Source organism: Otolemur garnettii, unplaced genomic scaffold (genome assembly GCF_000181295.1).
Source record: "Otolemur garnettii isolate 467f Iridium unplaced genomic scaffold, OtoGar3 scaffold00161, whole genome shotgun sequence".
Taxonomy (NCBI): Eukaryota; Metazoa; Chordata; class Mammalia; order Primates; family Galagidae; genus Otolemur; species Otolemur garnettii.
Window position 1 is genome coordinate 3,890,287 of NW_003852556.1, and position 14,653 is coordinate 3,904,939.

General features: G+C 41.7%; 1 protein-coding gene across 1 annotated transcript in view; it reads right to left on the reverse strand.

Moving 5' to 3' along the window:
• Positions 1 to 14,653, reverse strand: part of MYO16 (myosin XVI) — a 407,489-nt gene that overhangs the window by 148,632 nt on the left and 244,204 nt on the right. The window contains exons 20-23 of the mRNA XM_003800011.3: positions 10,982 to 11,057; positions 5,764 to 5,939; positions 2,987 to 3,067; positions 2,532 to 2,737 (exon numbers count right to left, since the gene is read on the reverse strand). Coding sequence (XP_003800059.2) covers positions 2,532 to 2,737; positions 2,987 to 3,067; positions 5,764 to 5,939; positions 10,982 to 11,057 — 539 coding nt within the window. The remainder of the gene's footprint in view (positions 1 to 2,531; positions 2,738 to 2,986; positions 3,068 to 5,763; positions 5,940 to 10,981; positions 11,058 to 14,653) is intronic.

Consider the following 14,653-nt stretch of genomic DNA (forward strand, 5'->3'; position numbering starts at 1 on the left):
GCTAACTCACAGGTAAGGGACTCACAGGTAAGGGATGCTAACTCACAGGTAAGGGATGCTAACTCACAGGCCTCACCCAGAGCTACTGAATCCGAACTCTGGGGGCACTACCAGGAGTCTGTATTTTCACAAGCCCCTCAGGGATTCTGGTGCCACAGATGTTGGCGACCTCCTATCTCAGGCAATGCCCAGGAGGGTAGTTACCGCCCTTAACCAAACTGCGGTGTATCAAGCCCCGCAGGGCCGAGACCCACTGCAGCAGATGACCACTGACCCCAGCTCTAGCACTGCTTTCTGTTCTTCACCCTGTGGCGACTGAGTTCCCTCGGGAGCTACAAACCAGGGAGTGTCGGATCCTACGCCCCACTGCTTCTGATTCAGAAAGCCAAGGGTACATTTTAGGAATCTGTTATTTTAAACCTTCGCATGGGCAGATTTGAAACTCAACTCAAAGACCAACCACCTGTACTTCAAAGGGTGCGAGAGCTGACCTTTAACACACAAACTAGGTCCAACATGTAAGCAATACACGTTCCAACAGGCCACCACCTATGGAGACTGTAAATGGTTCCCACCAGGGAGAGGCAGGCAAGAGCCATCCCTCCAGACGCCCCCTGATGTGCAGTCATCAGTGACTCAGTGACGTGACCTCACCACTCCTTTCCATTAATTATTATACTCAGCCCTTATTTATACCTAACCTTGTGGTTATGCCTTATAAACGAAGAGTCAATGTGTCTACTGTTTTATTTATAAGCACTTTTCACATTTTAAGCACAAACATCTTGTCTACCTGAAATAGTCCTCTGTTTAAACACATCCCTTCCCGGTGGGACTAGGTCTGCCTTCCCTCTATCAGTCCCTGTGAAGTGGGCGGCTCACACTGAACTCATATCATGTTGGTTTTCCTGTTTATGTGAAATTTACCCAAATACATATTAAATATATATTGCTTGTTTCTTCTGGAAAAAAAAGTCTCATAAAAATTGATCTCAGAATTTTAGCAATAGTCCAGATATTAGGTTCTTTGTTCCAAACTTAATATTTTAAAGTTAGTGATTTAAGTTTGTTTGCTTGCTTATTTAAATGAGTGGCTTAAAATGATTGGCTCACATTGAATTAGTCAACAAGTTTGAAAATTTCTTTTTTAGATAAATGATTTATTCAAATAAAATGTTTATTTCATACTATAGTTGTACTATTAGTTTTAAATATAATTGCCAAATTTTGCAGTTGTGGTTTTGATATTATTTTATATGAACTTTATTTTAAAATTTCATCTTACATTAAATGGGATTACTGAGAGATTTCTCATTTTCTTTTTCCTCACCCCCTTTTATTTTTTGAAGACCTAAAAATAGATATTCTCATTATTTTTACCAAAATTAATATCTTTACTCAAAAGCCATCTCTCATCCCAAATTGCCTTCTTCCTGTGCTTCTTTAATACTTTGTACACATTCTAACCATTAAAGGCAGTGAATGTGCTTTATTTGTATCTGTGTCCACCTGTCCAAACTAGGGATGCTATCAAGCTAAAGTGTTTGCCCACAGCAATATACCTCAGTAAAGATCTGGTCTAGAATAATTCTCATTGGCATACATCTGAAAACTATGTTGATAGCCCTTGGCTAAATTTCTCTATAATGAATTCATCAGTAAGTATTATAAATTTGGTAAAAATCAGACAAATTTTTCTGATTAAATAAAAACACATATAAACAAACACATACCTAAGAGGGTGATATTGCTTCTGGGTGTAGGTGTGCCTTGAAAATGGCCGAGAGCTGCAGTGGGAGAAGGGCTCGCCTGACACAGAGGTGAGCCCAGGCAGCAGGAGTTCATCCTGGTCATCAGTGCACTGTCTCCTACAGACTACTTTTATGGTGAATTTATCTAAAACCGGGGTCACAAAACTTTTCATGGGCCAGATGATAAATTTTGTGCCACTGTTGTGGCACAAAAATGGTCACAGACCACATGGAATCAAATGTTTGTGTCTATGTTCCAACCAAAGTTTATTTGCAAAAACATGCAGTGGGCTATATGTGGGCCACCAGTGTAGTTCCTCAGTCCTACGTCTAAAAAGTGTTTACATGTATAAAAGAGGAAGTAACCACACACAGGTGGCCATGCAGCTTGTGTGCAGTTTGGAACAGTGTGTGATTTACAACTGCACACCGACTTCACGGCCACCCTGAACGTACCTTCTTCTGTTAAGCCATGAATTTTATGTGAAGATTACATGCCATAAATTTATAATCTTGAAATCCAAAGAAATTCTCACATTCAAAGAATATAAAAATGGTTTCCAAGGTATTATCTTCAGTAAAGTTTAAAAATTTTTATATAAAATTTATCAGTGTGTCATTGTTTCCCAGAGTATGTTTTTTTCCTTGAAGATGGAAGAATATAAGCAATAAAAGCAACACCCAGAAAGAAACCTGAGAGGCCCTGACGACATCGTCCACCCGCTCTGCTGACCACAGACGGAACGGTGATGTAAGATGACGCAAAGCAGAAAAATTTACCTTGAGAGGAAATCCGAGAAGGGAAGGCGGACGGGGTATCCATACCGGAAGATCTTCACCATCTCCAGGACCCCAATGTATTGTAGCTGAGCAGACACATAAAAATTATCGAAAGTATCTGGCAGCTTTGAGTTGTTGGGCCTGATGCAATGAATAAAATGCGGAGTGCACTTCTGAAGTTTCCCAGTAATATCCGCGAGTGATTTCTAAAGAGAGAACAAAGCCCAACTAATTCTCCAAAGAAGACAATGACAGAGGACACCAAGCTGTTTGTAAATAGAAAGCTGCCTTAGTCCAGACCCCAGGTAATCTCCCATTCACCCACTCGGTAGTGCCTGGGCTTCCCTCTGAAGCTACTCGCATGGTCAAAAATGGGAAAAACAATTCTACGCAAACCCTCTACAGCTGCTGTAAACGTGCATCACGAGGCTTTGGAATCTGAAAACAGCACTGACCCTGAGCTGTGACGCGATGGTTACTGGGTCCCCGCGTTCCAGTCTTTGAAGAAATGTGGAAGTCCCTTTCTTTTTTAATAACTGCAATAAAAATAAACAAAAAGGAATGGAGGATAGAAAAAAAAGTGAGTAAATTTATTTTACTAAACTCCTGTTTAGAAGGAGAAAAACTAAGTCTTGCTTCCATGTCAATTTACTTACAGGCAAATATAGATTTAAAACACAGATTATAAATACCAGTACCGAATGGTTTTTGTAATGTTACTGTCAGTGGAGAACAATAGGCAGTGTTACTGCCTTTCCAGGACAGGGCAGTTATCTGAGTCAGATCTGCCACCGTCCACACCCCCCTTCAGTTGGAGAAGAAACAAAGATCTGGGTTTGTTTGGTGGCACAATAAACTCACTACCGTATCCTGGCCGTGATGCTAACTGGTCACATTTATCATGACATTTAGGCCACTGTGGAGTAAAGGGACACCTTTTATGTTATAAAGATTCAATGCTTTAACAATCATTGGTTTCTTTCTTTCTTTTTTTTCTTTCCATTTTACTTTCCTTTCTTTTGGGGGGGAGGGAGGAGTCTCACTCTGTCACCCCTGGTAGAATGCTATGGCATCATAGCTCACAGCAAACCCAAACTCTTGGGCTTGAGCGATCCTCCTGTCTTGGCTTCCCGAGTAGCTGGGACTACAGGTGAGTAGCCCAGCGAGTTTTCCTATTTTTAGTAGAAATCATGTCTCATCCTCACTCAGGCTGGTCTTGGATGCCTAAGCTCAAGCAAACCACCCGCCTCAGCTTCCCAGAGTGCTGGGATTACAGGACTGAGCGGCCTGGCTTCTTTCTTTACATGGAACTACAATGAGGAATTGGATGGATGTGTGGGTTTCACGCTTTGCCATTTTGTTCCTCTTCTTCTTTTTTATAACTAGTAAAACTGGTTAGTAAATTACCTGTCTATGAAAAATGCCAATAGACTGTTTTCTTCAATAAGAAATTAAATACAACTTTTTAAAAAATTGTATGTAGCAAAGATTAAATGATAATGGAGATAAAATAATCAGCACAAATGAGGCACTGAGTGAAGAAATGATGGGCAGAAGGTGATTGATTAAATTCCCACAGGGGTTAAAAGGAGCCTCCGCCTCTCATGCCCTTTCACATTTCACTAAGTCACATAGACTGACGTTAACTTATCTATCGCTCCAAAATTATCTCCCTTGAAATAAAAAGGTCTTAGAATAAGAAAAAAATCTGATAAAACATTCTCGTCAATTTAGTGCCAATGCTGTTAGACAGCAGGCAGTGGCTCATTTGCTCCTGTGGGGACGAATTGTTGAGCTGAAAGTGATTAATTGCAACTGACAAGGACAAGTTGTGATCAAGCAATCGATCGGCCTGTTTTCTGTAAGTACAACACAGAGTGTAATGCTCAGTTAGAGAGTGGCAAAGCCTTATCTTCCTGGCCACACAGGTGGGCAGGCAGGGATGAAGGCAGCTTGAAGGGAAGGGAGGAATGGACCACTTAAGGAATAATCATAATAAATAAGTTTCCATCCCCTGAAATTGAACACCCAATTTTCCTTTCTGGGTAGAGGAACTACTGTGAATTATCTCCATTTGCAGTCCTTTAGAGAAAGAGCTAATGGCTTGTAGGACTGGCAATGTTTAATAATGGAGGTTAAACTTTACAGTTTAGAGGTGTATGATGATTTCTTGCTTTTGACTTTAAGGATGACTGAGAAAGAAAGGGCCAGGAGGTTCAGCAAGACTCCAGGAATAGAGACCTTCCCTCGGAAAGGTAAACTTAGAGACCTTCCCTAGGAAGGGTAACCTTTTCTCTTTTTTCTTTTTACGTAAAAGATGCCATTTTCTACATGATGAGACTGAATTTCTGTGATCCTCCAGGTTTAGAACAAAGGATCCCTAATTCCAGGACATACTGGCTAAAGACAAACACAAAAACACATTTTAATACACATTTCTGACACTCTCCTAAAATAGGATTAATTTTAATTATACTTCTAATGTAATTGGTGAGCTAAAATAAATTCCAGCAAGCTGTAACAACTGCATCTCTAAAACTGATTGTCCTCTATGCCGTCCAACCACATAGCTCATCTTTTATAGTTTGACGTGAGCAAAGCGAATTGGAGGATCATCTGGTGAGGGCGTCGGGAACCTGAACCCTCTCTGCCTGAGCGGGAACTCTTCACTGAGTGTTTCCTTCTCTTCTACAAATGGAACCTTACATACAACTGAACTCACATAGAACAAATACACATTAAAAATTTAGTATGATACCAAAATAATTACAAGTCCATACGTACACAGTGAAAATAATCTAGCATCTGAAAAATACCCTCTAAGAGAAATTACAATGTACTGTTTAAAGACTTCAATCCTCTGAAGTGATAAATATCAACAGAAAAAGAGAGCTAAGTTTATCCTAAGTCTACTGACCCTGAAGTTACTTTCCATTCTACAAAAAAGACAGTCATAGAAATGAAACGTAAATAGCTGCACAGACAACCAGTACGATTACTGCCGCTGTACTCACTAATTGTTACGATACAGACAGATTTTCCTACACTCTTCCCTCTTTCTGAGGGCTATACTTTAGGTAGGCATTCTTTCCTTTAATTATTTCTATCAGAATATCAACTTCTTTCTATTGATATTCAAAATCATGTTTTTAAAATTTATTTTACAAAAAGAAGTAGCAAATATACTAAATAAACTTAAAAGACGATCAAACAAGAATCAAAAATCTCCTACCTTACTAAGTTCTAGGTAATTCTTGTTTTCTCCGATAACTGAAGACGCAGTCATTTTCTTACTGAGCAGGGCGGCTCTATGTCCTCGGAATTTAAGGGAAGGGTAGGAAGATATGAGGGATCCTGTTTGTGACAATTTCGACTGGAACAAATGATTGATCACGACATTTTCACTAGCTAGGAAATAAATGAACACTGTAAGTGGCGCTAACATCATCGTTTCCTTCAGCATTAAACGTGTTCCTCACCCAAATGCTTCAGCCTCTAAACCACCCCGTGTGCAGGACGTGGCGGGCACAGGGGATGGAGGACCCGCCCTTCCCGCCCTTCCCTCCATCCTGATTCGGCTTCTCCACTGTTCACACCGTTGGCAAGTCCTGACCTCAGTGCCCTTGGCCAGAGTCCTCAACCCACTTTTCCTTTTCCTACACCTGAACTCCTCGTCCTTCTCTCTCTGAGTAACACCTGCTTCCACCTGGTTGTCAGAATGAAATCTTACCTGCTCAGGCTTAACGGGCTTTTGAGCACCTACAAGTCTTCAAGACTTAGGGCTTATATTAGAAACTCCTCATCCCAGGAAAGTGGCTACTACCCAGGGAAAGATTTCCCCAGGATCGACCCCGTCTCAGAGTCGTAGGCAAACGCAGACGGGAGCCCCTGCCTCCCAGGGGCCTCCACTGCCAGACTACAGGAGGGAAAGGAATCTCCTTTCTCATCAGCCCAGTGAGGGGCAACGGGAGAGCAAGCCACTGGGTTTTTGTTGTTAGGTTATAAAAAAACTAACAATTCTGACTTCATATTCTTTTCTTGACATCAGGGAGAAACTGGAGCTTAGAGGGGTTACACATTTGAACAGCATACTGGACGTATTCTATGTGAGAGTTAAGGGTCTGCAAGGAAGTTTTCTTTTGTTACGTATGTCTGTTTATAGGCAGTTTTTAAGCCTAAGTATCTTCTCCTGTAAAGCAGTGATGATGGTGTGTATGTTATAATTATTGCAAAATCAGAATGTGAAATAACGCTCATAAATTACTGAGCTCATGCTCAGCTATCATGGAGTTAGCAATACTCGTAGCAAACCAGACTCAGTGCTGCATTTTATACACTCAAAGTACATGTATATATGTATAATCTCTCTCTCTCTCTCTCTCTCTCTCTCTATATATATATATATATATATACACACACATACATACTGTAATGCCCTCAGTAAAAAGCCTCTAATAACCAGGCAGGGAAGCAGGAGAGCTTTCAGAGAAAGGAGACACAAGTGTGAGATGCAAAAGGAAGCCTGAGATGTTGGTTTGAAATTCAAGGTATCAGGATAATTTATTATTTTAATATATAGTTACATATCTACACATTATCTTCACTTTTATCTTAAATCTTCACTTCTGAAAGGCTCTGAAACTGATAACACCCCAATGGCTTCCCCTGGGCCCCAGGTTGGAGTTTCTCAATAGCCATTCTCTTCTAAGATAAATCAAGGCTCTTGGACAAACATCTGATGTAGATCTGAGGCAGGTAGATAGAAGGTCCTGAGAAATTTTTGGATGGTAAGAAAGTGAAAAAAAAAAAAAAAATCATGAGAACCTGTCCAAAGAATGTAGGAGCCACCTTGAAGCTGTCTGCACTGGGCAGGTCTTAAACAACCTCAGCTCAATGTAAGGGTAGTGATGGATTGCGATTCATTGAATAAAGTCTGTACTCACAGCAAATAATTAATGAGAAGAAGAGAAGTGGGGATTCTGCCCATGGAATGCCAGTGTCAGTGGAAAGGTGGGGTTGGAAAGTAAAAGTTTTGTAAACGTAAGAGAAATAATTGATTTGGGCAAGAATCATAAATGTGTACAAAACTACTGGGTGAAAGTTTGATGAGGAAAGAACCTGTCCTTTCTCACAAGCTCCTGGGTCAGGGAAAACTGAAGGACACCACCGTGTCACAGGAGGGTGGTCACAAACCACCCCGTCCCCACACAGGATGCACCAAAGACTCCCCACCTTCTATGGGATTCCGGGCAAAAAAATGTGCAACCTGTTCCTAATGAGAGGAAATATCAAATAAACCCAAGTTGAAGGACATTCTATAAATCAACTGACCTTTCAATGTTAACAGAAGGACATTCTATAAATCAACTGACCTATTTTAATGTTAATGTCATATAAGATAATGAGAAGCTGGGGAACTTCCTCGGATTAAAAAAAAATCATGAAAGAAAAATAACCAAAAGCAATGAATGATCTTGAACTGGGGGAAATCACTGTAACAGACAAATGTTAGTGGGACAAGTGGTGATGTTTTATATGGACTCTGGATTAGTAGTTAGCCTTGCATCCGTGTTCAATATTCTGACCATTTACTGAGGTCATGTAAAATAATGTCTTGTTCTTAAAGTGTAAACTGAAGAGGCAAACAATTTATTCTCTAATGACTCACAGCAAATACACAGAGGGGAGAAAGGAGGACAGAGGGGAGAGAGGAGGAGGAGAGAGAATAAGAAAAGGGCATGAAAACAAGGGAAGTCTGTACTTGGGAGACCTTTGTACTAATTTTGTAACTTAAAGTTGGAAACTACTTCAAAATAAACAGTTAAACAATAAGCAAGTAATACTATGGCCCACCTTAGTAAATAGCAACTACACACAATTATTATTCATATTTGTGGCAAGTTGTTGTCCAAATGGATTCACAGATAAATAATGCCCCACATTATTCCTATAATTAAGAAAAAGCCTTCCATAAAACTAAAAACACCAGACATAAACATGGACCAACACGTGTAGCTGTCCTGCTCTGAGTGTCCTCTGAACCATGTGGTCAGGAAGCAGGATGACAGCGTGGGGGCTGCTGACACGTGTGGCTCCTGGTGTGTGTTAGGAGCCCACAGTCAGTGTCCAGCCACAGCTCACAGGAGAGATTCTGCCGTCCTTTCCCCTCGTAGAGCCGAGGGAAAGAACCCTGGCACAGAGGTGCTCTCCCCTCCTTCCCAAGTATGGGAGTCACTTAAGCAAGTTATTTTCTTCTTGTCACTCTGTACACAAGCAATGTGGGGCGGGGGGGGGGTCTCTCGCTGGATCTGCCGTCATCACAGAGAGTCTTTCTGCCTGTGAAACAAGATAAGCTAACCGAGGGGCCCAAACCTACAAGCAGGTGTACAGAGACACACAGCAACAAGAGACTCAAGAACTGTTAACATCACTGAGAGTAAATCACAGATTTTCCTAAATCCTAAAATGTCCTGTTTTCATGAGCAGACTTTAATGATTTTAATTCTTTTGGCCTCACGCTGAGTGATGTTAACAGACTAGACTGTACTACCAGACACAAAGGGGGACGTGTGCAGCATCTCCACCTGGGCCGTGTCTCCGCACTACCCAGCTTCTCTTTCTTAGTTGTATCTGCTGGTACGGCCCCTACGGCAGACCCTACCACGTGCCCCAGCGGACAGGTGTGTGAGACATGAAGACTGAATTACAGACCACAGGGAAAGTATTTAGCAAAGTTTGGAAGATAAAAATTATTATTTATAAATTTTACTGGCTTAATAACTATCTACAGGCAAAATATTTCATAGATTTACAAAGTATTGTAACAACCATGAATCTTTTGCTTATATAATAAAATGAGTGAGCAACTGTGGCCCTTGCGCCAAATACAGCCCACTGTCTATCTTTGTAAATATAGTTTTATTGGAACATGGCGCATCTATTTGTATTTCCTGCAGCTGCTGTCTGTCACATTTTAACAGCAGAGTTGAGTAACTGCAATAGAGACTTGCTGGCTCACAAAGCCTAACATATTTACTTACATCCCTTTACACAAAGTATCAGCCGCCCTCTGTGTAAACAAAGAAGGGCACTTTGTAAATTCTCTCCTCTCACCCAGATGCACCCACATCCTAAAGTATTTAGAATAAAACAAGCTTCACGTATTTTATTCTTGGAATTTTTTTTATGTACAAGTATACACAGAGAATGACTTTACAATACAGGGACACTATTAACCAGAAATGGAATATCACCAGCTAACCTATTTTCATTCTAAATATATGAAATACATACTCTGTGAAACACAAAAATAAAGAAAAAAGCATTGTATAAAGTTTTAGGACGTGCTTTATATTAGATTTTCGTAAAAGATGGGATCCAAAAGAAAGTGCATTATAATGTTTGCAAATAACAGCAAACTAGAAGGAAAGTATTTCTAATGAAAATAAATAGAATCTATTTTTTCAATTCCTTCTTCAGGCTACCATCCCAAGTCCCAGTCTGAGCTGGGACTATCAGCTCACAAGGTTCTGAGAGGCGAGCAGAGCAATCTCCTGAGGAGAGCAATGTGTTACAACTATGTTGCTGTGGTTCTAGGTGCCTGTGTTCCTCAGTCCAGACACGGTGTGGGCCTCTCACTCCCAACGCAAAGGCAGTCAACTGTCCGGGAAAATCTATCACATGCTTCTTCTACCAGGAAAGATAAATGACTCTATCTCATTTATAGCAACTCAAAGGACAAAAGGTGGTATGTTTTAATTTGTTAAAGAGGTTATTGGAAGGATATACATCACTGCAAAAATGCAAAGAAAATAATTTCTGGAGGAGACAGAATTATATGTGCTTACATATATACATATATGCATTTAATTACAGCACATATAAACTTGGTATACAGCTTCATATACAGTAGAGAAATATAGTAGATATGTGTATGTAAAGCATCAGTGCTCACTGTGTGGAAGGAGATGTGAAGTGTGTGTATATAAATAGATAAGAATGTATGAACTGGTTCGTTTACATTCATTTAGAGGCTTCTGTGTCGTAAGCATTAATACATTATAACTGAGCTACATCCTTAGCTCCAGAGTCTCTTAAGTAATGAAATTCAGCCGACTGTGGCCTAAATAACTCTGGAATCCATATTCATCTTCATTAGTCTTCAGAGGAAAGCTTTTCTACATTCAGCCCCTAAAGTACTAAAGGTGCTTTTCATTTTTATCTGCTAAAAGCTCAGTTAAATTATGGTTTCCACTAGATTCCAAATTAAATTGTAGCCAATGTATAATGTAGTAAGATCTGTTCCTTATTATTCTGGGCATTAGAATGCAAAAGATATTTCAATTATCCTTTAGCTAGAAGCATATTTTATAGGAAAATATTCAGAGATAAAGAAATAGCATTGTGTGGCATTTTAACCAGTGTAGGACAGGGAAAAAAAATCAACTTACTTTTCATTACAAATAGCAGATTCTGTGAAAGGGAGTCTTTATTTTTTTCAATTGCTCCAACAATGTCATACATTACCTAGAATCAGAGAAAATAGTGTAATTACTAATAATTACATAAGACCATGACAATAAGTTTCTTTAAAGAATAACTCGACAGAACTGAAGTTTTAAATTATTCATAAGAGAAGTGTTCCCAGACCTTAGAGTTCACATTACCGGAAAGTTCAAAGCTATCACCTGCCTGCTTTCTATACTTTAAACCAGAGAAGGCTCTGCTGAGCTCTCCGCACATGCCCCAGTTTATGAGCAAATAGCGACAATTCACATTCATGTAGACCCCGTCATTCACGAGAACTCTCACTCAAGAAACTCACTAAACCAAGTAAAAAGATTTAGCATGACTTTGGGGAATACTGTGGGGTTTCAGCTTGAGAAACTAAATAGACTCCTCATTAAATGAATCCTATTGGATCATTGAAATTGTTAGTCTGAAGTCTTTAAAATGAACAAAATATGTGGAACAATTACATCTAGATTTTCCAAAAGACAATTTTCTTCACAGTAGTTTACTTATGAATAGATTTAAATATCAACATTGCCTGGTTTCATTCGTGTGCTAGACTGGGCTGGGGAATGATTCCAGGGCCTCTCAGTCTCAGCTAACCACCTGTCCACTCCCAGGGCAGTGGTGAGAACCAGTGTGGCTACTCCTGTTAGAGGGTGCAGTGATCAAAAGGCTGGTCAGTTTCAACAGCTGCTTCTTGGAGTTACATCTTGGGGCATGGCACACAGACAGGGTATCACAGGCTGCTCTTTCCTGAGTGAATGAGGATTGAACCAGGGGGAGGCAGCTGACCAATGACACCTCACTATCCAGGGGACAGTGTGAACTCCACCCAGGAGATAGTGTGGGCACCACCTAAGAGGGAGTGTGTGCCCTACCCAGGAGAGAGTGAGAGCCCCAGTCAGGAGAAAGTGTGGGCACCACCTAGGAAAGGAGTCTGAGCCCCACCCATGAGACAGTGTGAGTTCCACCCAGGTGGGAGTGTGAGCCCCACCTAGGACAGAGTGTGAATACCATTAAGAGTATGAGTGGTTAGAGCCACTTTCCTGAGGATCTTACCTAGAAGGTGCAGAGAGGATTGGATCCTTGGCAGGGAAAGGGCACAGGACAGACCCAGAGGAAGAACGCTAAGAAAGAGGCTGTGTGGCCAGGGCCAGTGGAAGGAATCTAGAAAGTCCAGATGACCTTAATGAGCCCTGCTTCCTACACAGCTGTAACCCCGCCCTTCACCACTCCTGACAGCACAGTCTGAGTTGCTGCTCTCTGCTGTCACATGAGACACAGTAGGCCACACATTATACCTTGTTAAATAGGGATAATTCTGTACAAACTAAAGCAGTGGCTCTCAACCAGGGCTGACCATGCCTCTGGGGTACATGCACCAGTGTCCAGAGACATTTTATTTGTCATCACTGTGGGTGACAGTTAAGCACAGACAAGGCCAAACCCAACTGTTCCGCTGTGCACAGGGCAGCTCCCACTAAGGATCTGACCACCAAGGCCCAAAGTGTTGGGGTTGAGAAGCCCCAACACAGACGTCTGGCATCTTTCTGCCCTTCCCCCCTGCCCCCCACGCCAGGAGGAGCAGTGCCCATAGAAATCATGGAAGAAATGTCACCCTGGAGCTATGTGGCTTCAGGCTAGTCATTTGCTATCTCAGAGCTTCAGTTTTTTAATGAGAGTAAAAATACCTAACCATACTGTTAATGTTGTGATATGATACACATGAAAGTTCTCGGTAGACCAAACTGAGTTATTCAAAGTGTAAGGCATTACGAACAGTGTGTGTTGTCTCTATGGAAAGTCTCCCTGTGTTATTCCCTCCTCCACCAGGCCCACATGACTTTGGCAGTTAGTGACTCCAATTTGCTTCTGGAAAATGAATAGGAGCTGAGCTGATGTCTCCTGGAAGCCTTCTTAGCATGCCTGGTACCACCCTCACGTCCTGTGAGTGCCCTGTTTAGTTTTCACTTTAGCCCCACCAAGGCGAGAACATGTTTGCTCAAGATCTTGCCCAGATTTCCCCCAGCGGGTTTTTCTCTGTGACTTTGAGTATCTGGGTGAGGATGGACAGGACACTCGCTGCCCAGACAGGCACCACTGACCCTCCCTGCAGTGGTCTCTGCTGCCCTCCTTCCTGCACCTGCCGACCCTCCCATGGGCCTCTCTTCTCCCTCAACTTCTGCACAGCCTCTAAAACCATAACCTCATGAAGACTTTTGGTCTCAACACAGCTGGAACCTTAGGTGCAGCCATCTAAGCAGCAAAGGCCACTGGTAAGCTTCTACATCTTTTTCAGGGTCACTTATTCCTAACTCTAGCTCAGTGCTGAGCCAGTTGCTGGATCTCATCATAAGTTAGGATCATTTACATCTGCCACAAATTTTTGTTGCTGTCTCAGATAGACCCTGCTGGCTTCTAGAAGTTCCCTATTACCTGTTAATGACACCATTTTATAAAACTCCCAGAAATTATTAGAAATCTCTTTGCCTCTTTCCAATGTCCAGCTGCGGGCCCAGCTGCATCCTTAGAGATGACCAGAAGGAATAACGTGAGACTTGAAAATCTCAGAATCATCCTTGCTTCTCCAGCAGGAAGTCTCCCCTTCTTCCCATCTCCTGCTGCACACGACCCAGCCTGGAAGCACTGGTGCCATCTGGGGTCCCTTCGCCCCAGGGCTGCTCCCTGCCACTTGCCAATGGCTGTAGCTTTCACCTCATTTTCCCCTTTAATCCTCACTTTTTTATATTCTCTGCCTCTGCACTAGCAAAAACCATCATTTATTATTTTGATAGGCAAAGGGTCAAAAATGCTAACAGCTGGCCTTTCGTATTCTCACTTTAGTCCACACTGCTATCCAAAGCCTGTACTGAACAGAGAATGTTATTTTTCCTATTCAGAACCCCTGACCCACCCTGGAGGGCCTCCTCTCTGCAGCTCCAACCTAGGATTCTAGCCTATCTTCTGGCTCGGATCTGATGATTTCAAATGAGACAGCCAGCACACACGGTTGAGCAAACTGATTTTCTTAGATGCGTTGCTGTCTTTCCTTATTCCTGCTAGGGACTCATTTGTGGGACCTTCCTAACTTCCCTGGTGGAATCGCCACCAAGGGGCTTGAAGGCAATGACTGTGCACCGTGCAGCTCCGTCTGCAGCAGCCAACACAGTCCTTGTCCACTGCACCCGGTCGGTAAATACTTGTGAAATGGATAAGAAGTTTCGCTCTATTGTCACCAAATTTAACACACTATTATGCTGTGTTTTGTGTTTTCATTTAAGAAAATATGTTGGTCCTTCATCATCACAAGACTGTGTGCTTTGGAAAATTCTCACACATGGACTCTCGTTGTATTAATACATGGCTATCTACAGACATTCAACTAATGTTCACAGTTTCCCATGTGAAGACTACAACTTGCTAAATTACTAGAAAGGGCTGTTTAACACACAAATACACACAGTAAGTAAGGCAAGCAGACAGCCATCAGAATGGGAGAAGATTTTTGCAGGTTATGTCTCCGACAAAGGTTTAATAACCAGAATCCATAGAGAACTTAAACGTATTAGCAAGAAGAAAACGAGTGATCCCATCTCAGGATGGGCAAG